The 23,739-nt window shown below is 49.2% G+C and overlaps 1 protein-coding gene across 1 annotated transcript in view; it reads left to right on the forward strand.

Annotated features, from left to right (window-relative positions):
• Positions 1 to 18,154: 18,154 nt before the first annotated feature.
• The window catches only part of LOC144605868 (transcriptional activator MN1-like), a 115,798-nt gene continuing 110,213 nt past the window's right edge, over positions 18,155 to 23,739 (forward strand). The window contains 7 exon segments of the mRNA XM_078421496.1: positions 18,155 to 20,015; positions 20,018 to 20,473; positions 20,476 to 21,314; positions 21,316 to 21,522; positions 21,524 to 21,712; positions 21,714 to 22,322; positions 22,324 to 22,687. Coding sequence (XP_078277622.1) covers positions 19,013 to 20,015; positions 20,018 to 20,473; positions 20,476 to 21,314; positions 21,316 to 21,522; positions 21,524 to 21,712; positions 21,714 to 22,322; positions 22,324 to 22,687 — 3,667 coding nt within the window. The 5' untranslated portion in view covers positions 18,155 to 19,012.

Genomic DNA, 23,739 nt, shown 5'->3' on the forward strand with positions numbered 1-23,739 from the left:
TCAGACTGACAGTCAGGGGAGGGGGAAACTAGGGATATGGAAGGGTACAAAGAGCATATCAGGTGTGGAAAGGACAGATGAATGCAGACGGTGATCAAGGAAATGTATAATGGTTCATTGTTGGCTGAGGGGAAGTTGACAACGAGGCAGACAAACAGTAAAGTTAATGAGGAGGATAGTGAAACCAGTTGGAGAACTGGAGGAGTGGGGACAGGACAAATCCTGGCGAGTGATGGGTGGGTACAGTTGAGGGGGGTGATTGGAAGATGGTGGAGACAGTGCGTACAGGTGGTGGGGGAGGGGTGATGCCTTGTTGATGCAAACATGTGAAAACTTTAATTTCTGAATCTCGGCAACAAGATAAGATTTGTATGTTCAGTTTTGACACCCATTATTTAACAAACTTACATTTCAATTCAGTGGATTTCAATGCAAGGTCTGGGCAAGGCATATGTGCTGTGGATCCACCATTGCCCATTTCACCGTTCACCACAGTTGGAGGCTGTGGAACTTTGCATCAGTAGAAGTGGAAAATTACAAATCTACGTTTTCAAAGACACATTGTGGGGTGATCTGGTTTTGCTTTGGGCTCTTTCAAAATGTTACTATTTGGGCCATGAAGACACACTTTCCCAAACCATCAAAGAATCATTGAGTCTTAAAGGTGCGGCACGGTGGCGCAGCGGTAGAGTTGCTGCTTTAAAGCGCTTGCAGGCGCCGGAGACCCAGGTGTGATCACGGCTACGGGTGATGTCTGTACGGAGTTTGTAAGTTCTCCCCGTGACTGCGTGGGGTTTCTCTGAGATCTTCGGTTTCCACCCACACTCCAAAGACGTACAGGTTTGTAAGTTAATTAGCTTGATGTAAGTGTAAATTGTCCCTAGCGAGGGTAGGTGAGATTGTGTTAATGTGCGGGGATCGCTGGTCGGTGCAGACTCGGTGGGCCGAAGGGCCTGTTTTCGCGCTGTATCTCTAAAACTAAAACTGAAAAAACTAAAAAAGCAGCATTCTACCATCTGCAGACTTTTGCTTATTGTCCAAATCCTGGCCTATTCCAACAGAGGGCCTGAAGAAGGGTCCCGACCCTAAACGTCACCTATCCATGTTCTCCTGAGATGCTGCCTGACCCACTGAGTTACTGCAGAACTTTGCATCTTCTGTTCCCACGGGATCTGGCGCTGATTGTGGGGAGGCCAGGTAAACTCTCTGCTGCACTTTACCTGTAAACCAGTCACTGAAGCCACAACACAATCGTCAGCACAGCTTCCGCCATTTAAAACCTCTACCTAGGGCATGTTCATTAAATAACATTTAATTCATTTAACATTTCGAATTCCAGCTCTTTGTTCGTATCTTTGGGGATTTGTTGAGTTAACAATGGAAGTTTTGTTCCTTGCCAAGTCTCAGCCATGCATTTTAAATGAGGGGGGAAACCTGATCGTCTGAGGTTGCTTCTCATGCACGTGATCTGTCTGCAGCACACGTTAAAATCATGTCTGTGATCTGTCTGCAGCACACGTTAAAATCATGTCTGTGATCTGTCTGCAGCTCACGTTAAAATCATGCCCATGATCTGTCCGCAGCACATGTTAAAATCATGCCCATGATCTGTCCGCAGCACATGTTAAAATCATGCCCATGATCTGTCCGCAGCACATGTTAAAATCATGCCCATGATCTGTCTGCAGCACATGTTAAAATCATGCCCATGATCTGTCTGCAGGACATGTTAAAATCATGCCCATGATCTGTCTGCAGCACACATTGAAATCATGCCCATGATCTGCCTGCAGGACATGTTAAAATCATGCTCCTGATCTATCTGCAACACATGTTAAAATCATGTCTGTGATCTGACTGCAGCACATGCTAAAATCATGCGTGTGCAGCACATGTTAAAAGAACGGTTTTGTCCAGACCCAGACCACTGGGTCACAGATATTTAGACAGGGTTCATTACAAATGACGGCGCACAGTTAATGGGATCCATTACCTTGCATAAAGAGGCTGCAAGCTTTTTGTTAGCAGTTGATATGTCACCACGACAACGTTTAATTTTTGAATGTAAGACAACAGAGGAAGAAGACCGAATCCCTCGATGGTTCAGCTGTTTTATACATTGGGAAACCAACCTGTGCAGTCTGGGAAGGTCACAGGTTCGAGTCCCCGGCTGTGCAGAACTAACAGATCGCAGACGGTACAGTTTTGAGAGAAGGGAAAGAAATGCCCAAGACTTGTGTTATGCATCGGGCATTTTAACGTCAGCATGAAAACGTTTTCTGTTAAAATAATTAAAGCGGAAGGTATTTTTTTCACCCATATTCATTGTGCAGGCCTTCACATTCTCTGTGGTAATGCACTGAGTAGCTTTATTGAGCACCCAATTAAGTCAAAGTTGTTCTGGTAGCTGGAAGAGTTGATTTGAAATGTTAATATATGCAGATTGATAGACAATAGAGTGGAACAACTCTATTCATCGTAAATACTCGGCCTTTAGGATAATCCATTCTAGAGACAACATTCCATCTGAGGGGATTGTACGTGGAAGATGGCAAATAGCCAGGTATTTATACTTTACCGCACAACATTTAAGATTTTGTTAACCTCCCAGTTTGTTTACTTGACAACAAACATTTAAAACCGACTCAAGTCAAGGCTTAGACATTAGGCTGGTGATGACCTTAAAATAACGAGTTCGTTTAGTTTATTGTCACGTGTACAGTGACAGGCACAGTGAAAAGCTTTCGTAACTATGTTTTTTGAGTATGTGTGTGTATGTTTTAATATATATATATATATAGACATACACACACATACGCAAGAAAAAAATATATAAATAAAAAATAAATATATATATGTGTATATGTATATGTATATGGATATATATATGTGTGTGTACTTGAGGGTATGTGTATATACACACTGAGGTTTTTTTCTCTCTCGTTTTTAATATTGTTTACAGTGTACTATGTTTACATATCCTGTTGTGCTGCAGCGTATGAATTTCATTGTTCTATCTGGGACACATGACAATAAAACAGTCTTGACTCTTGAGGTACATACAAATGTAAAGAGTCAATACTGATCAAATCCTGTAAGAGAGCCTTTTATGGGCAGCATAGTGGCACAGCGGGTAGAGCTGCTTGCTGCCCCGCAGTGGCAGAAATCCGGGTTCGATCCTGACCCCGAGTGCTGTCTGTGTGGAGTTTGCATGTTCCCCCTGTGTGACCGCATAGGTTTCCTCCGGGTTGCTCCGGTTTCCTCGCACACCCCACACAGACGTGTGAGCTTGTCGGTCAAATAACCTCTGTTAAGTGCCCCTAGTATATTGGCATTGGATGTGAAAGTGGGGTGACATAGAACCTGTGTGAACGGGTGATCGATGGTCGGTGTGGACCCAGCGGGCCTAAAGGCCTGTTTCCACGCTTAAACTAAAACTAAATTATTTCTCCCGGATCTACTCCCTTTAATTTTTATAGTTATATCTTTTTTTTTAATCCTCTTATTCTCTCTTCCCAATAGTTTATAGTTTTTTTTTTGTTTTTTTTCTTCTTTTTTTTTCCTTTCTTCTTTATATTATTTTTTTTTATTTTCTCTCTTTAAAAATTTTAAATTGAAGCTATATAAGAACTCTGTAACAAATGTGTTTTTTAATTTCTATTTGTACATATGCTTTAAAAAAAATAAAATTTAAAAAAAATTAAAAAAAATTATTAGTCGTCTGTGATCTAACTTTAATTTATTTATCTTTCATGTTATGATGCTTCGAATCTTTGCAATATCAGCTGAAAATTTCACGGAAAATAACGACTTCACGACTTCCTAACTTCAGGAAGTTTAGAAGCGTTTTATGGTGAACTACTCATGTGAATGCACTCAGGTGAGACTAATGTGTGCACAGCCGGCTCCTACTAACAGCAATCTCCAAACGGCAAAGCAACTTTTCTCAGGAAGTCATGAGCCTAAGTCCTGGGAAGGACTCCTGATCGAGATATCTTCTGATTCAGAACTGTGAGTATTTCCGACCCTTAGCTGTCTTTAACCTTGAATATGTTGGTGTGGTGATATATTCTGCCTTTGAAAATGATGGGAGAACCTGGTACTTTGTACTTGGCAGGTTGACAGATTCTTGATTATATGGGTGTCAGGGGTTATGGGGAGAAGGCAGGAGAATGGGGTTGAGAGGAAAAGATAGATCAGCCATGATTGAATGGCGGAGTAGACTTGATGGGCCGAATGGCCTAATTCTGTTCCTATAACGTATGAGCTTATGACCTATAACAGATTCAACAGTTCAACAGTTCAACAGTTCAACAGAGCTTTATTTGTCATTCGGTGTCTAACCTGCTGAATGTGTCAAACATTTAGACGCAAGGAACTGCAAATGCTGGTTTACAAAAAGAACATGAACTGTCTGAAGAAGGGTCCCGACCTAAAACGTCATCTATCCATGTCCTCCAGAGATGCTGCCTGACCCGTTGGGTTACTCCAGCACTTTGTGTTAAACATTTCCATGTCTGGATTTTCAGCAACCCAAGTGTTTTGCTTTTGTATCTAAAGAACTTGTTGAAGCTGCTGTTCATTAACGGGTGAGGAATTAGGGATTAGACAATAGACAATAGACAATAGGTGCTGGAGTAGGCCATTCGGCCCTTCGAGCCAGCACCACCACTCAATGTGATCATGGCTGATCATTCTCAATCAGTACCCCGTTCCTGCCTTCTCCCCATACCCGCTGGCTCCGCTATCCTTAAGAGCTCTAACTAGCTCTCTCTTGAATGCATTCAGAGAATTGGCCTCCACTGCTTTCTGAGGTAGAGAATTCCACAGATTTACAACTCTCTGACTGAAAAAGTTTTTCCTCATCTCCGTTCTAAATGGCCTACCCCTTATTCTTGAACTATAGCCCTGGTTCTGGACTCCCCCAACATTGGGAACATGTTTCCTGCCTCTAACGTGTCCAACCCCTTAATAATCTTATATGTTTCGATAAGATCCCCTCTCATCCTTCTAAATTCCAGTGTATACAAGCCTAGTCGCTCCAGTCTTTCAACATATGACAGTACCACCATTCCGGGAATTAACCTAGTAAACCTACGCTGCACGCCCTCAATAGCAAGAATATCCTTCCTCAAATTTGGAGACCAAAACTGCACACAGTACTCCAGGTGTGGTCTCACTAGGGCCCTGTACAACTGCAGAAGGACCTCTTTGCTCCTATACTAAACTCCTCTTGTTATGAAGGCCAACATTCCATTGGCTTTCTTCACTGCCTGCTGTACCTGCATGCTTCCTTTCAGTGACTGATGCATAGGGCATCCAGATCTCGTTGTACGTCCCCTTTTCCTAACTTGACACCATTCAGATAATAATCTGCCTTCCTATTCTTACCACCAAGCTGAAGCTCGATATGCTATTCCACAAGTCTCATAAGCAGTGCACATCTCCGCTCTGAGGAGCATCGGTGTTATGAAAACTGCCACCTCGCCATGAATGGAGGCTGACAGTACTGGGAGAGTGTCACAGTTGTGATTATAACTAATGACTCGTTGATAATTCAGTGTACACGTACATCAGGTGAGATTAGGCACCCTGTGACGAACTGAAAATAGTCCAAGCTCGCAAATGAAGCAAGAGCTGTCACGGTAATGGTTATTATTGTCACGTGTACCCCGAGGTACATTGCAAAGCTTTGCTTTGCATGGTATCCAAACAGGTTGATAATATCATGCATAAATACAATGAAAGTGAAAGGCTTGGAACGAGTGGATTTGGAAAGGATGTTTCCATTGATGGGAGAATCTAGGACTAGAGGTCATAGTCTCAGAATTAAAGGACGTTCTTTTAGGATGGAGATGAGGATACATTTATTTAGTCGGAGGGTGGTGAATCTGTGGAATTCTTTGCCACGAATGGCTGCGGAGGCCAAGTCAGTGGATATTTTGAAGGCAGTGATAGATAGATTTTTGATTAGTACAGATGTCAGAGGTTATGGGGAGAAGGCAGGAGATTGGGGTTAGGAGGGAGAGATAGATCAGCCATGATTGAATGGCAGAGTAGACTTGATGGGCTGAATTGATGGCCTACTCCTATCACTTATGACCTTATGACCTTATGTTCAGGTGAGATTAGGTTCCATGTGACGAACACTCCACTGCAAAATAGTCCAAGCTCACAAATGAAGCAAGAACTCTCGGGGTAATGGTTAGGTTTGGGTTTACTATTGTCAGATGTACCAAGGTGCATTGAAAAGCTTTGCTTTGCATGGTATCCAAACAGATCAGATAATACCATGCATAAATACAATCAAGTCAAACTTAAATACAATAGACAGAGCAAAGCGGAAGATATAGAGTGCAGAATATAGTTCTCAGCATTGTAGCACGTCGTAGCACATCAGTTCAAAAGACAAAGTCCAATATCGGCAATGGGGTAAAGGTGAATCGGACAGCTCCCTAACTTGTGGAAGAAATGTTCAGAAGCCTGATAACAGGGAGGAAGAAGCTGTTCCTGAGTCTGGTGGTGCGCACTTTCGAACTATTGTACTTTCTGCCGGAAGGGAGAGGGGAAAAGGAGGAATGCCTGGAGCAGGGACAGGTCTTTGATTATGTCGGCTGCGTTTTCAATGCAGCGTGAAGTGTGGACTGAGTCAATGGTGGGAGGTCTGGGCTGTGTATTGGACTGGGCCATGTCTACAACTCTCTGCAATTTCGTGCGGCCTTCGGCAGAGCTGTTCCTCGACCAAGCGGTGATGCAACCTGACAGTGTGCTTTCCACAGTGCATCTGTGGAGGTTTGTAAGAGTCACTGGAGGCATGCTGAATCTCCTCAGTCTCCTCAGAAAGTAGAGGTGTTGGTGTGCCTTCTTGGCTGTTGCAATGATGTGTGATAGATCATTGGTAATATTAACGCCAAGGAACTTGAAGCTTTTCAACCATTTCCACTTCCCCACCATTGATGCATGGTACTCCACCATGCTTCATGAAGTCAATAACCAGCTCCTTCCCTTCGTCTTGCTGACATTGTGTGTGTGTGTGTGGGGGGGGGGGGGGAGGGAGGGGGTTATTGCCCTAACACCATGTCACTGTGTTCTCCATCCCCTTCCTGTACTCCTCCTCGTCATTGTTCACGAATCGTCCCATCGCAGTGGTGGTGTCCATAAACCTGTAGATGGAATTAGAGCCGAATTTGGCCGCACAGTCGTGGGTGTAGAGAGGGTTTAGTGGAGGACTGAGAACGCACACCTTGCAGGGCACCGGTGTTGACAATTATTGTGGAGCACGTACGGTGAAATATTTAGCGATAGTTTCTGCACACAGACGGCGATATCAGCTTCCAAGGAAAGAGGGGAAAGTAACAACAATAAAAAAGTGAAGAAAATCGAAAACGTTGAATAATCTGTTATTCTGGCTTTCTCCTGAACATGTCACATGTTACCTGTAACTAGTCTGAAGAAGGGTCTCGACTCGAAACGTCGCCCATTCCTTCTCTCCTGAGATGCTGCCTGACCTGCTGAGTTACTCCAGCATTTTGTGAATAATGTTACCTGTAACTAGTGAGTAAGCAATGTGAGGTGACAAAGGAATTGCCTCAGACTGAGAACTATCCCATCCACAGAGTGTCCAGGCACCTCTTCAAGGCCACTTTTACAGTTGTGAAGCCCAACCGATGACTGATTAAGATGTTGGACAGCCAGCCGTTCATTGATATGTAAGACTGCTGCACAGGGCTGAGCGGTGCTGTCAGTGAAAACACTTCATTTACCACCGGACTGGTTTAAATACAGCACGATATAAAATCAAAATGCCGCTTGTTGGAGATAGGACTGCTGATGTTTGTGGCAGAAAGTACATAGAAAGTTGGGGGGGTGGGGGGTGGGGTGGGGGGGTTGGGGGTTGCAATCGGTCGGGTAACTGTTGTGTAACTCCAGCAGTTTGTGTCATACCAAAGTTCGGCTTGAGTCATAGAGTGATACAGCGTGGAAACAGGCCCTTCGGCCCAACCTTCCCACACCGGCCAACGTGTTCCAGCTACAATAGTCCCACCTGCCCGCATTTGGTCCCTATCCCTCCAAACCTGTGCTATTGTCAAATTGTTTCTTGGATGCTTTGATAGCCGCTGCCTCAGCTACCTCCTCTGGCAGCTTGTTCCATACACACACCAGCCTTTGTGTGCAAACGTTACCCCTCAGATTCCTGTTAAATCTTTTCCCCTTCACCTTAAACTGAGGTCTTCTGATCCTTGATTCACCTACTCTGGGCAAGTGCATCTACCCGATCTACTCCCCTCGTGATTTTATACAGTACACCTCAATACGATCACCCCTCATCCTCCTGTGCTCCAAGGAATAAAGTCCCAGCCTAGTCACCCTCTCCCTGTAGCTCACACCCTCCAACCCTGGCAACATCCTCGTAAATCTTCTCTGTACCCTTTCCAGCTTGACAGCATCTTTCCTATAACGCCGTGCCCAGAACTGAGCACAATACTCTAAATGCGGCCTCACCAATGTCTTGTACAGGAATTCTTAAATCGAAAATTCCAGGTTTAACTCTGAAGTCAGGCAAGCAGAATCACATATTTGTACTGACATTATGAGACAAATTCCATTTCTATTAAGTAAGATGTTGGCAATGTTTCACAGTGTTTAGTTTTTGTGAGGGGTGGGAGGGGGGGTGGGGGTGAATGCTGCGACTCTGCCCATTTCTCCTTGAGAGCCATAACTCAGTGGCTGCTGCCGAAGAAGCTGGAGGCTGACTGGCCAGAGGAACGGATGACATCTGCTGAGAGAGCTGGAATGACCACAGACACCTGGCAGAGCCGGGGATTTACTCCACGCTCTGGCACACATCTCACATTCCTGACGCCGCGAGGATTTTGTTTTACTGCCTGTTGATTTCTGAGGGACCGTCTCGGGTGGCTTCGGTTTGTTTCTATTTTCCTGGTTGTTCTCGCCAGGAAGAGTGAACGGCGGTGAGGCTGGGTTCGAGCCACTGCCTGTGAGGCGACGGGTATCCTGCGCTGCCACTGATGTTGGCACTTGCCTAGCAACGGTGTGACAGGCGGCAGGCATTCCCATGAGGATGGGCGATGTGTGCGACTTCCCCGTCTCGAGGGCAGCAGTAAGTCAATGTCACCCCAGTGCTAACTCTCTGTGCTAGCTGTTATTGAGCTTTGCTCTTATCAACCTGAGTTAATGGTTGAACATGGCTGGGATCTGGGGATGGAGCACAATTTAACATCATTGGTGTTTGAGCTTTGTGCTGTAATAATACATATAAAATATCAATAACATGAGAAACAGCGGCAGAGTTGCCAGCTGTTATCAGCTAACTGAATCATCCTACCACAACTAGAGAGCAGTCCTAAACTACTATCTACCTCATTGGTGACCCTTGGACTATCTTTGATTGGACTTTACTGGCTTTACCTTGCACTGAACGTTATTCCCTTATCATGTATCTATTCACTGTAAATGGCTCGATTGTAATCATGTATGGTCTTTCCACTGACTGGATAGCACGCAACGAAAGCTTTTCACTGTACCTCGGTACACATGACAATAAACTAGACTGATTTGACTTCTCTTGCCATGACCACTGTTGAGTAAGATCATCATTGGTCTTTGCCTCAGGCAGCGTTCACTGTGCTCCACCAACCTCATATCCCCTTTATTCCCTTAATATCCAAACATCTATCAATCTCTGTCCTAAATAAACTTCTCCTCATCTCTCCGGCAATGAGAATTCCAAAGATGTTGACCTTTGAGTGAAATATTTTTGGAGTGTGGAATGGCCAACTGGTTCCAGTTACGTTGTGACTGTAACCCATGGTTCCAGACACCCTGGCTGGAAATACATCACCCCTGCTTCTCCCCTGTCTAACCCCATCAGATCTTTGCACGAGCTAACGAGATCACCTCTCGTTACCTGAAACTCAACACGTTGGAAAAGTTCAGAGGGATATGGGCCAAATGCAGCCATGTGGGACTAGCTTAGACGAGGCATCTCGATCGGCATGGAAGAGTTGGGAGGAGGGGCTCGTTTCCATGTTGGATGACTGTGACTCGGTGAGAAGAGGCCCAATCTGATCAATCACTCACAGGTCAAGCCCCTACATATCAGGAACCAAGCTGGTGAATCTCTGGTGCTCCCTGTATGACAAGTAACATCTTGCTTACGTAGGTAAACCAGAACTATATACAAAATTAAAGTGGGGCTCTATATATTGCATTTTTTAATGTGTAATATAATGTAATATTATAATTGAATAATACCATACACTGGAAAATGCCTTTCTATTCTCTTGCTGAATTTCTGGTGCTGTTGGAATGCGAGGAAGATAGCGTATAGGGATGACTGTTTAGTTTAGTTTAGTTTAGTTTATTGTCACGTGTACCGAGGTACAGTGAAAAGCCTTTTGTTGCGTGCTATCTCGTCAGTGGAAAGACAGTACATGATTACAATTGAGCCGTCCACAGTGTAGAGATACAGGATAAAGGGAACAATGTTTAGTGCAAGTGCATCAAATACTGCTTTCTTGGTTCAGTTCGATTGTCCTGTGAATTGCTGAATGCTTTTATCGTGAAGATCCGAGATGTCACTCCTCCTTTCTCCTCTTGAGTTCCACGCAGTAATTGGCGTGGCCACAATTGTCCATGTTAACATTCGACAGGGAAGGTGAACAAATCAAATAGCTAGCCTTCCTGCCATTGCACCTCTCACCAGAGGTCAGCATTGGACCTGGGCATCTGGAGCTGTGAGGCAGAAGCTCCACCACCCATCCCTCTCTGCAGCCCCTTACTCACCTTCCCTGTTCCCCTTCCCTGCTGCCTTGCACCATTGTTTCTCCAACTTCTCCGACGTCCCACCTCCCCCTGAGTCCTTGTATCTCTCTGTGTGCTTATAGTTGCTACCTTTCCAACCTGTCCAGATTCTAACAAAAAAAAGACCATTGACTTAAGTTTAGGTTTAGGTTTTTTTTATTGTCATGTGTGCCAAGGTACAGTGAAAAGCTTTGTTTTGCATGCTATCCAATTAAATCAGATAATACTATGCATAAGTACAATCAAATCCAGCTCAAGTACAATAGGTAGAAGATGCAGAGTGCAGAATATAGTTCTCAGCATTGTTGCTCTTCAGTTCCAATGTCCATGGTAGAGGTGAACCAGACAGTACCCTAGTTTAGGATTAGTATGAAATACATTTTCTCTCCAAAAGTGCTGCCTGAATTGCTGAATAGTTAAGCAACTCTTGTTCTTGCAAAAGACTTCCAGCAATCATAAAGTTTTATGTTTGAATTTAAATTAACGTCGTGATCTAAGTTTCAATGCACCATTAACAATTCCAAATAACGAACTCACTTTCCAGACACTTCTACATTTGAAAGCTTATGTTTCTCTGGTCGGTCTTTCTTCATAACTCAGTCCACCAACTAAGAAACAAGCTTGTGACTTCTGGTGGTATTATGCCTCCATTATTTCATAGAATACAGAACATAGATCAGAGCAGCACAGGAACAGGCCCTTTGGCCCACAATATCCATGGCGAACATGATGCCAATTAAACTAAATCTCCTCTGCCTGCACATGATTCGTATCCCTCCATTCCCTGCATATCCATGTGCCGATCTAAAAGCCTATTAAACACCACTATCATACCACCACCGCCCCTGGCAGCACGCACCAGGCACCCACCACCCTCTGTGTAAAAATTATTGCCATGCACATCTCCTTTAAACATTCCCCCTCTCACCTTAAAGCTGTGCCCTCTAGTCTTTGCCATTTCCTGGAACTAACTCAACATCCAAACTCACTTATGTTCTCCAGTGTTGAGGGTATTATGAAAAGTAAAGGCAAAAAGTACAGATGCTAAAATATGAAATAAAAATGGAGAATGTTGGAAATATTCAGCGAGTCAGTCAGCATCTATGCAGAGACGAACATAAGTGATTGGAGTAGAATTAGGCCATTCGGCCCATCAAGTCTATGCCATTCAATCATGGCTGACCTATCTCTCCTAACCCCATTCTCCTGCCTTCTCCCCATAACCCCTGACACCCGTACTAATTAAACATGATTAACTCTAATATTTTTGATGATCTTTCATCAGAGTTTTGAGTTAACTCAGATAAAAAAAGAAAAAAATCCTAGAAACTCTGTGTCCCTGACTCTCAGTCTGAAGAACGGTCTTGACCCAAAACGCCACCTATTCCTTTTCTCCAGAGATTCTATCTAACCCATTAAGTTACTCCAGTTTGTTGTGCCTATCCCTGGAAACAACTCTCAGCAGGTTTGTCACCTCTACGGAAGGAGAAACAGATTGAAAGTTTCATGTTGGGGCCCCGTCATCACAATTGTATCTCTTCCATAGATGCCGCCCGACCTGCCGATTGTTTCCAGTGTTTACTATTTCTATCTCAGATTTTCAGCATAGAAACATAGAAACATAGAAAATAGGTGCAGGAGTAGGCCATTCGGCCCTTCGAGCCTGCACCGCCATTCAATATGATCATCCAGCTCAGTAACCTGTACCTGCCTTCTCTCCATACCCCCTGATCCCTTTAGCCACAAGGGCCACATCTAACTCCCTCTTAAATATAGCCAATGAACTGGCCTCAACGACATTCTGTGGCAGAGAATTCCACAGACTCACCACTCTCTGTGTGAAGAAATGTTTTCTCATCTCGGTTCTAAAAGACTTCCCCCTTATCCTTAAGCTGTGACCTTTCATTAACTTTCATTTTGCATTAACTCTGCTTCTTCCTCCCCCCCCCCCCCCCACGTACTGCCTGACCTGCTGAGTATTAGCTGCATTTTCACTCTCTAGCTAACATCGTGCAGGCTTTGTTGATCAGCCCTCTGTTTTGTTTGGACATGTTACACGTTACATCTGCAGAGACCTCGTGGCCTTTTTACCCTTGTCTCTGCTTTGTGAGAAAGGTGTAGTCTACATTTTTCTTTCTCTGGGTACCACTTGGCATTTTAAATTTACCGCATTAAAATTAATCTGCCAGTGTTCACCTGCGTACAAATTGTGCCCAAGGTCATTCTGCAGCTTCCTCCCTTGTGCCCGTGGGCAGGTGCTGGCTGCAAAAAGTTCCTGCAGAACCTCCTGCAGAATCTCCAAATGCCTGCCAGCATCTCACTCAAACTTAACAAGTTCCTTCAGATATAACTTTTCCTTTGCTTTAAAAAAAAATCAGTCACATATCAATTCCGATGGATAGCTCTGAATCCTTCCACCCCCCCCCCCCCCCTTTACTCACACGTGACCCCAGGTTTGCTCATTTCCCCTCTTCACACATACCTTGGCACATCTTCACTCATTGCCCCTCTTCACTCATACCTCACCCCAGCTTCAATCGTCGCCCTTCGTCACCCACACCTTGGCCCAGCTTTGAGTTAATAATTGGACCACAATGAATTACTTTTCCCAATCAGGAAACAGCCTTGCCTGTGAAAGCTCAATCAAGATGTGGGTTGTTGCCTCTTGGGTGGAGAGTGTTTGTGGAACTGGGTCTCCCCCCAGTGACTGCCACTGACTAGGTTATTGGTGCACTGCTCTCCAATATACTTGTAGGATTTAATTGCATTACCTTGCATGAGATGCTGTTAGTAGGTTCTTGTACTAGTGCCATTGGTCATCATTTTGTGATGTTCGACTGTTTACAAAATGTTGATCTTAGTTGTGGAGTCACACACATATTTTCACCGATCAGCCAAAACATTATGACCACTGACAGGCAAATTGAATAACATTGATTATCTTGTTACAATGGCACCTGTCAAGGGGTGGGATATATTAGGCAGCAAGTGAACAGTCAGTTTGTGAATGTGTTGGATGCAGGAGAAATGGGCAGGAGTAAAGACCTGAGCGACTTTGACAAAGGCCAAATTGTTATGGCCAAATTGTTATGGCCAGACGTCTGGGTCAGAGCATCTCTGAAATGGCAAGGTATGTGGGGTGCTCCTGGTCAGCAGTGGTGAGTACCTACCAACGGTGGTCTGAGGAGGGACAAACCACAAACCGGTGACAGGGTGTTGGGCACCCAAGGCTCATCGATGCGCGAGGGCAACGAAGGCTATCCCATCAGGTCCGAACCGACAGAAGGTCTACTGTGACACAAGTCACAGAAAATTTTAATGGTGGCCACGGGAGGAATGTGTCATAATACACAGTGCATGTGCACCCTGCTGCGTATGGGGCTGCACACGGAGGACCAACAGCATATTACTCAGGCGGTCATAATGTTTCGGCTCATCAGGTCATAATGTTTTGGCTGATCGGTACATAAATACATACATATAAAAACAAACAAACAATAATAGTGGGAAATGACCAAACCTGTGCCCCCAAGTCTATGTAGTTCAGAGCTTATTTGGAGGTAGTAATGTTAAAGAGCCTGGTGGCTGCAGGGAAGAAGCTGTTCCTGAACCTGGAAGTTACAGTTTACAGGCTCCTAAATCTCCTTCCCAATGGCAGGAGTGAGATGAGTGTGTGGCCAGGTTGGTGTGGGTTCCTGATGATGGGAGCTGCCGTTTTGAGGTGACTCGTATTTGAGGTATTAGCGATACCCCTTGCCCAAACAAGAGGTCAATGCCCCTTAAAAAAAATCTTGGGTACCCAGGTGAAAAATGCTTACACTGGTAATCTTGCTAGGAGGATGTTACCTGGGCTTGCGTTATGGGGAGAGGTTGGATCGGCTGGGACTTTTTCCTTTGGAGTGTAGGAGGCTGAGGGGTGACCTTATTGAGGTGTACAAGATCATGTGAGGCATGGATCAAGTGAACGTTCACAGTCTTTTCCCAAGGTAGAGGATTCTAAAACTGGAGGCCGCAGGCTTAAGGTGAGAGAGGAGAAATTTAAGAGGGGCCTCTTGGGGGCATCTTTTTTTCCACTCAGAGCATAGACTGCATCTGGAACAATCTGCCAGAGGAAGCTGTAAAAGCGAATAAAATTGTGACTTGTAAAATACATTTGGACAGTTATATGGATTGGAAGGGTTTAGAGGGGAATGGGCCAAATGCGGGCCAAGGGGACTAACCCAGTATGCCAACTTGGCTTGGCTTGGTGGCATGGACAAGTGGACAAAAGGGCATGCTGACTCCATGAGAAAGGCGGCAGCATGTTTCATAACTACACCATCAACTCGTGTTAAAATAAAATGATGGAGCTTCACTTTCTTGATGCCAGGCCTCGTTATTTTACTCGCCTTCATGTTTTGAAGACATCAGATCTCTCTCTCTCTCTCTCTCTCTGGAGTATTCCAACGAATGCCACAAGATGGCAATATTCACGTGTGCAAAGCTTGGTGTCCGTGTTAGAACGGCAGAGAGACCGGCGCATTGTGTGCGAGAGAAGAGGGCGGGCGGGGGTGGGAGCAAGCAAACGGCGCCTCTCCCCACAAACAGGGAAAGATAGATTTTGTCCTATAATTGTCTCCCGGCTAAATACGCACAACAACATGCGAGTATTTATGTTCATTGCGTCTCCCAAACTATATCCTAGGGTTGCTACATCAATAGTAAATGAAAGAGTTGGGAATGAATGGGGAATTAAGAATTCTGATCGATAGGAACGAATCGCAGTTAAACTTCTCAGGGCTGTTTTACAATTAATATTTTAAATAAAAATCCCACTCTTGTGATTTATAACTGGCAAAGGATGGAGTTCACCTGCGGTGTCGGCAGACTGTTTATTTTGGTGTTGGTTTGCTAATATATTTATCTATACATATTATTTTAATACAAACATTTCTACACAATTGGTCGCAGATAAGTATTTAAACCATTCTCCGCCCTATCAAACCTTAAGCGCTAAATAAATAAAACTGGTTTATAATGGGCGTCTTTGGAAAGGTTTGATTCCGAATCTGTTTCTCGCTGCTGGATCACAACGCAAATTCGTTCAAATCTATCCCAGCCTGTCACATCCTAACTAATAATTTCGGTGTCGAAGTTCATTTCGACGCTGTTACTCAATACCTAAAAACATCACCACGCGGATAGCCCGCATGAAAACTAATTACACAGAATCAATATTTAATCACTAGCTTCGGCTTCATGGATTCCATAACACCAGAACATAGATTCGTTCAAAATAAAACCCCACTACCATACATTAACTACCCTCCGCATCTGGTTCTTGGACACGGCTTTGGGTTATTACAACTTCGCCGTTTATAAACTTTCCACACACAAAAAATATATATATTGGTCTGGTTTTGCAACCGAGGGAAGGGGGGAGATTGACTTAGAACCGAGCGTGCATTGTGGAGAATTAATTATGTTTACCTAGACATAAACGGGGCAGACCTGGGAGTATTAAATTCATGGCCATTTAATTTTATTGTATTAATAGCTGGAAATATTGAAGTTGCAGCCTCGGCGGCGATACCCAGGGTGGGTTCGAATGGCCGCTCGCAGGGAATCTGTTCTCTGAGGACGAGCGGTTTGCGGCGAGGAAGAGTCTTTTTGCCTTGTGTCTGTCTGTCTGTCTAATCGCTGGATGAATTTCGAGCCTCTGCCACTCCGCGCCCGGATCACATAAAGGTTTAAACATTTTAACAAGAGGTTATTGGCATAAATATTTCATAAAGTGAGGAGATATTAAATTGCACTATTGATTTTAGCATCACAACAGAATTGCATCCGTTCCCCCCCGAAGTCTAATTGGGGTTGTTTAAGGGGGGCATCGCCGGGCTTGGAATATATTTTTAATTATAGGGGGCTTCATCAAATGTGGAAAATAAAAGTGGGGGGAGGGGAGGAGGGGGAAAGCATTGTAATAACTTGATTAAAACTGAAATAGTAACTGCACTCTACGGCGACGAGACACCCTTCTTCTACTCTCGGGGGAAGATTGTTATTAATTCCTCGCCAAGAGTTTCACAGCGTTAACAACGATTTAATTCCCTATTCTAGGTGGGAAGCGGACAGACACAACATAATGCAATTCCGGCTCTTGTCTTACACATCGGGGACGAAATCTTCTGTTAAACCAAGCCGCGACACGCAGCCTCCTTCTTTTTGGTTTAAATCGAACTAGCCTCCAACTTCCTTCACCAACAGATTCTTAATTTAGGGGGGAAATGTATAAATTGACGGACACTGCTATTTAAAACATTGTCCATTCTGATTACAGTCGGGCAATATTGTTCCAGTTGCTGCTGCTGCTGCTGCATGTAGTCATTGATAAGTCCTATCTGACTAGTTTGTTTCCAAATCTAGATTCCATGCTACTCTGTAGATAACCCCCCCCCCCCACCGCCTCTCTCCCCTTCCCCTCTCTCTCCCCTTCCCCCTCTCTCTCCCCTCTCCCCTTCCCCCCTCCCCTTCACCCTCTCCCCCTTCCCCCTCTCCCTCCCCTTCCTCTTCCATTATTCCCTCTCTCTGCACTCCTTTTCCCCTCTTTCTCATCTCCCCATCCCTCTCCCCATCCCTCTCCCCATCCCTCTCCCCATCCCTCTCTCCCTCCCTCTCCCTTCACCTCCCCATCTCTCTCCTCCCCATCTCTTCCCTCCCCTTCTCCCCCTCATATCTCCCCCTCATATCTCCCCCCTCATATCTCCCCCCCCATATCTCCCCCCCTCATATCTCCCCCCTCATATCTCCCCCGCTCATCCCCCCCTCACCCCCCCCCCCCCCTCCAGGGCTCGATTTTGTGCCCCTCTCCTCTTTGTGCCTCTCTCTCTCTCTCTCTCTCTCTCTCTCTCTCTCTCTCTCTCTCTCTCTCTCCCACCCCCTCTCTCTCCCCACCTCTCCCTTTCTCTCTCCCACCCCCTCTCTCTCCCCCCTCTCTCTCCCCCTCCCTCTCCCTCTCTCTCCCTCTCCCTCCCCCCTCCCTCTCCCTCTCTCTCCCACCCCCCCTCTCCCACCCCCCCCTCTCCCCCTCTCCCCCTCTCTCTCCCCCACCCCCTCTCTCTCTCCCACCCCCTCTCTCTCTCCCCCTCCCTCTCCCTCTCTCCCCCCCTCCCTCTCCCTCTCTCTCCCACTCCCCCCTCTCCCCCCTCTCCCCCCTCTCCCCCTCTCCCCCCCCTCTCTCTCTCTCTCCGCAGGGAGGAGACGAGCCGCTGGTCCACCTTAACTCCAGGCCACTCCCTGTGACCAGGACCATGCGTACCAATGATTGGCGGAGGAATAATGGCTGCAATTGATTGCAGACAGCAGTATGCAAACTTGTTGCTGGCTTTCCGGGGGATGAGATCAGCCTGTGTACCTCTCGCCAGCACCAGCCATCGAGACACACACACACACACACACACAGACACACAGACAGAGGCAGAGAGCGAGAGAGAGAGAGAGAGACGGTCTGTGCAATCCTCACACTTGCCCGCGTGTTCCGGACCAGCATTTGTTGCACAGGATCGAGAGCTGCCAGCGGAATATCACAGCCGGGATTGCTCGCTCGACAGCTCGCTGGGGCGGGAGGGTTTGACGTGTCCTGATGTCTACAAGTTTGGAGCCGGCGTGAGCGGTCTGTGAGTGCTCTAACCCCCTACCCCCTCCGCGTCTCCTCTTCTGGACTACCGCTACACACAACAAGAGGGGAGAAACACCATCCAACAGCCCAGAACTGCCGGCAGATCTCATTCCTCCTGCTCAACCCAGAGGACAGAGAGCGACAGAGAGACAGAGTGGGGAAATTCAGAACAAATAGCAAAAGCTCAAGAATTATTATTTGTTTTGTAAAGAACCAAGCATGAAGGCTGGAGTGACATTACTGAGAGAGTGCACTTGCAATGTGATTCGGGCCAGGGTGAGTTTTGCCGCGAATCTTTCTCGTTGTATTTGAAGCATTTAAACAACAAAAAAAAACCTAAATAGTCCCCGGACATTGGATCGAGCGGATTGTTTAATCCTGACACCCCACTCTACTTTCGTGGTCCGTCTTGTCCTGGGCTATTTTAGACCATTGTAATCGCTGTGCTTTTGCCTTCACTGTGTTGGAGAGTGGCGAAGATATCTCTCTCCGGGGCAGGGCTGTCATGCCGTACTGAGCCGGGCTCCGGGAAGTATGTTCGGGCTGAATCAGTTCAGCAGAAGCGGTGGCCAAGGAGCGGAGCGTAACTTTGGTCAGGCAGCCTTGGGGATGTCGGCACATTACAAGGGGCAGGGGTTCCCCAGCGGCAGCAGCGGGGCAGGTGGTGGTGGAGGCTCCTCGTCAATGGGAGAGCAGGGGATCAGTGGTCTGAGCGAGCCCCCGATGCTATCCATGGGCATGAGCCCGGGGCTTGGCGGCGACCAGTACACCTTCCACCCGCGGGGCCACTCGGAGCTGCCCCCACCGCCACAACCACAGCCCCAGAGCCAAGCCCCAGCCCCGGCGGCCCACGTTTACTACCCGAACGGCCACCAACACCATCAATCTCACGCCCACCCTCACCACCAGTACAGCGGCGCCTTCTGCGGGTCGGAGCCCAGCCCTTCGTGCCTACACGGGGGTCGGCTGTTGGCGGCTCCGGGCTACCCCAGTAACCCACTGAGCGGCCAGGCGCCCGGATTTGGGGAGAACTACGACGGGATTGGGGAGAGTGCGGGCGGAGGGGGAGGCGAGGCGTTCGGACAACAGCAACAGCAGCAGCAGCAACAGCAGCAGCCGCCCGCCGGCCCCGGGAGAGCCGGCACACTGACGGACTACAACCAACACCATACCCCAGCGTCCAGCCACACGCCGTGCCTCCCTCTAGACCAGTCTCCCAACCGGGCCGCCTCCTTCCACGCTCTGCCCTCGTCTGCCCCTCCAGAGGCTCCAGCGCTGGAGCAGAGGCGACTGCACACAACACAGCCGCCCGTCGACGCGATGGACTATAACTACCAGGGCGACCCTCACTTCGACATGCCCGTCTTCTCCCCCTCCGAGCCGGGCGCACAGCTACCCCACTACGGCTCTGGCCGCCAGCAGGTGCCCGGTGGCAGCAGCTTCCCCGGCAGCCCGGCAGTGCCCAGGACCGGTGGGATGGTCAACATGGGCAAAGTTCACCCTCCGCAGCAACACGGCGTCTTCTACGAGAGGTTTGGCGGGGCAACGCGCGCAAGATGCCGGTGGGCATGGAGGCGGGGGCCGGCGGAGGCAGGAGCTCGCTGCAGCTCCAGCAACAACAGCAACAGCAGCAGCAACAGTCCGGCTTGTTGGGCCGACAGAACTCCTGCCCCCCCTCCATCCCCAGACAAGAGCCCGGTGCCTCCACCCCCAGCGGGCCACAGGACAGTGGGGACATGATGCAGCCCCAACACGCTCCCTTCGAGTACCCCATCCAGCGGCTGGAGAACAGGAACCTGCACCCGTACAGCGAGCCCATGTTCAATGTCCAGCAGCAACAACAACCCAACCAGCGGCTCCAACACTTTGACGCCCCGTATCTCAACGTGGCCAAACGCGCCAGGTTTGACTTCGCCAACAGCCACGGCGTGGACAACTGCTCCAACTGGAGCGGCAACGGTCTCCACAACCCCGGCCTCGACAACCATCTGTCGCCCCCGCCGCCTACCAGGGGCTGCCCGCCGAGTTCTCGCCTCCCGGCCCCGAGGGTTTCCCGGCCGGGCCCCCTCTCCAACACCCGGGCAGCGAGCACCACCAGCAGCAGCGCCACAACATGCTGATGATGTTCAAGCAGATGGTGTCACGGAACCAGCGCCACCGCATACGCCAGCCCGACCTCCAGCCCATGGGCCACCACGGGGACGCCGGGCCGAGCGGCCTGGTGCACGGCGGGCAGGTGCAGGGGGGCTTCGAGGGGGACGGAGTGGTCGGCGGAGGAGGAGGAGGAGGAGGAGGAGGCGGAGGAGGAGGAGGAGGAAGGATGCCCGGGTTCGACGCTCAGAACCCGTCCATGGCCCCAGACAGCCCGTGGTTCCCGGCCCCGGGCCCCCACCCCCCGGGGGAGCTGCTGGGGCGGAGGATGGGGGGCGGAGGGGGAGGAGGAGGAGGGGGAGAGGGAAGCCCCCACGACTCCGTCCAGATGAACCTACAACAGAACGGGTCGAGCCTGCTGTTCAGGGCGGCGCGGAGCGGCCTGGCCTTGCAGGAGCCCATGAGGATGGCGAGCGAGGGCCACGTCCAGGGCTTGCACTCGCCTGGCATCCACGCCCAGTACGGGGGTCCCATGGGGGGCCTGCCGCAGATGCAGTCTCCGGGGCCCAGCATCGGCCTCCCCAACGCCCCGGGCGACAGGAGAGCGGCCGCCGCCGCAGACTACCCCGGCCCCCAGATGGGCGGGCAGGGGGGCTTCCCCTTCGCTGGGCCGAGCCGGCCTCACACTAACCCCCCCGGGGTGGTCCCGTCCCCCGGCGGCTACCCGGGCCAGCCCGACTTCCAGGGGGGGCGGCCAGCGACCCTCCATGAGCAAGATCGGCTCCCTGTCGCTGGGCTCGTTCAGCAAACCCGGGGCTAAGGACAACACCATGTACGGTCAGAGCTGTCTGGCCGCTCTGTCCACCGCCTGCCAGAACATGATCGCCAGCCTGGGCGCCCCCAATCTCAATGTCACCTTCAACAAGAAGACCCAGGCGGACGGCAAGCGCAAGCTTGAGCCAGACGGAGCAGGAGGGAGGGGGAGTGGGAGCCGGCGGGGGTCCGGTCAGCGGCTGTGGGGCAGTGGCCGGAGCCGGGGCCGGAGGGGGTGCCTCTGCCGGCGGCGCTGGCAACGCGCCCGAATACTTCCAGAGCAACGCTGTACAGAGCAGCCAGATGGGGGTGTCCGGCAGCGGGAAGATGGGCCCCCCAGACCCAGGGCCCAGCGGCTCAACCAGAGTGTAACCTGTCCCCAAACTACGGGCTGGAGGCCGCACCAGCCCCCGCCGACGCCAAGGGGCAGACGGGCAGAGGAAGGGGCAGGAGGAAAAGAGACAGCGGCCACGTCAGTCCGGGCAACTACTTCGACAAGTACTCGGCCGAGAACGTCCACCCGGTGGTGAGCCCCGGCCCCCCGTGTCAGCAGCCCACCCTGGCGGGGGAGCGAGGCTGTGGCACCCCGCAGGACAAGTCCCTAACCTCCCCATCATGGGCCAAAGGCAGTGACCTCCTGCTGCCTGACCAACCCGACCTCATGTCCTCCCTCGACAGCGGCATCCAGAGCGCGGCCAAGTCCGGCGGCAGCTCCCCGCATGTGGACTTCCCAGACGAGGTGGGGCCCGGCTACGGCAACGAGGACGAGGTGTCCTCCAGCTCCGACAACAACCTCCCCAAGGCCGGCCAACTGATGAGCGGCTCGCCCAAGCTGCCGCGGGTGGAGCACGGCCTGAAGCCCATGGGACACTCCATGCTGGGCACCAACACTACCTCCAACCCCGGGCCTGGAGCAGACAGCTTTGGCCACCCGGGAACCCCCGGGCATCGAGCAGGTTCGGACACCGACCAGCACCTCGGGGCAGGACGAGGTCCACCCTCTGGAGATCCTGCAAGCACAGATACAACTCCAGCGGCAGCAGTTCAGCATCTCGGAGGACCAGCCCCTCGCCATGAAGAACAAGAAAGCCGAGTGCCCCGGTCAGAACGGGGACACGGAGTTGGCCGCTTGTGGCACGGACAATAACAAGGCCGCCATCAGCACCATCGAAATTGAGTCGCTAATGGCTGAGCATAACTCTACCTGGTACATGCCCAGCGACAAGGCCATGATGGACCCGCAGGAGGACGACAAGCAAATGGCACCGTGGGACAAGGTCAAAAACTCAACTACCAACAAAGAAGGTAACTTCCTACTTTTCTGTTGAGTTTGACTAAGATCCACCAGGCACGCTATATCTAAAATCGCCAGTTTGATCACGGCTTGTGAGCTTTTAATACCTTCCAATCCCAGTAGCAGACCAGGAGAGGGGAGCTGAACGGGGGGAGAGGGAGGGAGAGGGAGGGAGAGGGAGGGAGGGAAGGGAGGGCACTTTGCAACCGGCTTGGGTAGGTGGCTACAAGAGGGACTAGTCCCCCAGTGTAGACGGAATGAGGCGGCGGGGAGAGCAAGAGTTGGCGGTATTAACGAGCGGCCACCACGCTTTCAATGGAAAAGGCAATCAATCAACTTGTTCTGGCTAAGAACTGAGGTTGTCTTTAACATATCCACCCACAATTAACTGAGGGTTAGCCGGGTCAGTTTCCAGAACGTTCCCCCACTTTAATGAGCAGCAGTGGAAATCCAACTGCATTATTTGTGGTTTTTTTAAATTTTAGAAATACTCCTGTGTTTCTTTAGCAATGGGAGCGTTCTTCACCTACAACTGATTGTTTACAGTGCTGTGTGTGAAATGAAGTTGGGGAGTTTTAAGACAAGGTTCCATCTGCCCACCATTGTGCACCAGAAGGCTTTCCGTTCCGACTGGTTAAGTTAACCCTTCGGGGGCCGTTCTATGAGGTTGTCGCGCCTGATCACAGGTCGGGAGGTGGGAAGGGAGGGAGGGAGGGAGGGAAGGAGGGGGGTTGCGTTGCCTCAGGTTGGTCCTGTCCGTTTGACGCTTGCCCACACACCAGCTTTACTGCAGCCCGCGTTCATTGGATGTTTTTACAGTGCTGTGTGGTGGTGTGCGTCTGGTGTGGTGTGAGGGCGAGGGGTGCCCGCACCAACGGTCTAAACTAGTGAACATTACCTTATCTTCCGAGTAGACGCTCACGGGTCATTTAGGTTCAACACGCCCAATGCAGAATAGACTTTGCAAAGACTTGTTTTACGTTGATATCTGAAAACGTTCTCTCCCCTCCAATTATTGCCAATACGCCATCTGTTTTATAATTCAATCATTTCATGAAGAGCT

Source organism: Rhinoraja longicauda, chromosome 25, assembly GCF_053455715.1.
Source record: "Rhinoraja longicauda isolate Sanriku21f chromosome 25, sRhiLon1.1, whole genome shotgun sequence".
NCBI classification, from domain to species: Eukaryota; Metazoa; Chordata; class Chondrichthyes; order Rajiformes; family Arhynchobatidae; genus Rhinoraja; species Rhinoraja longicauda.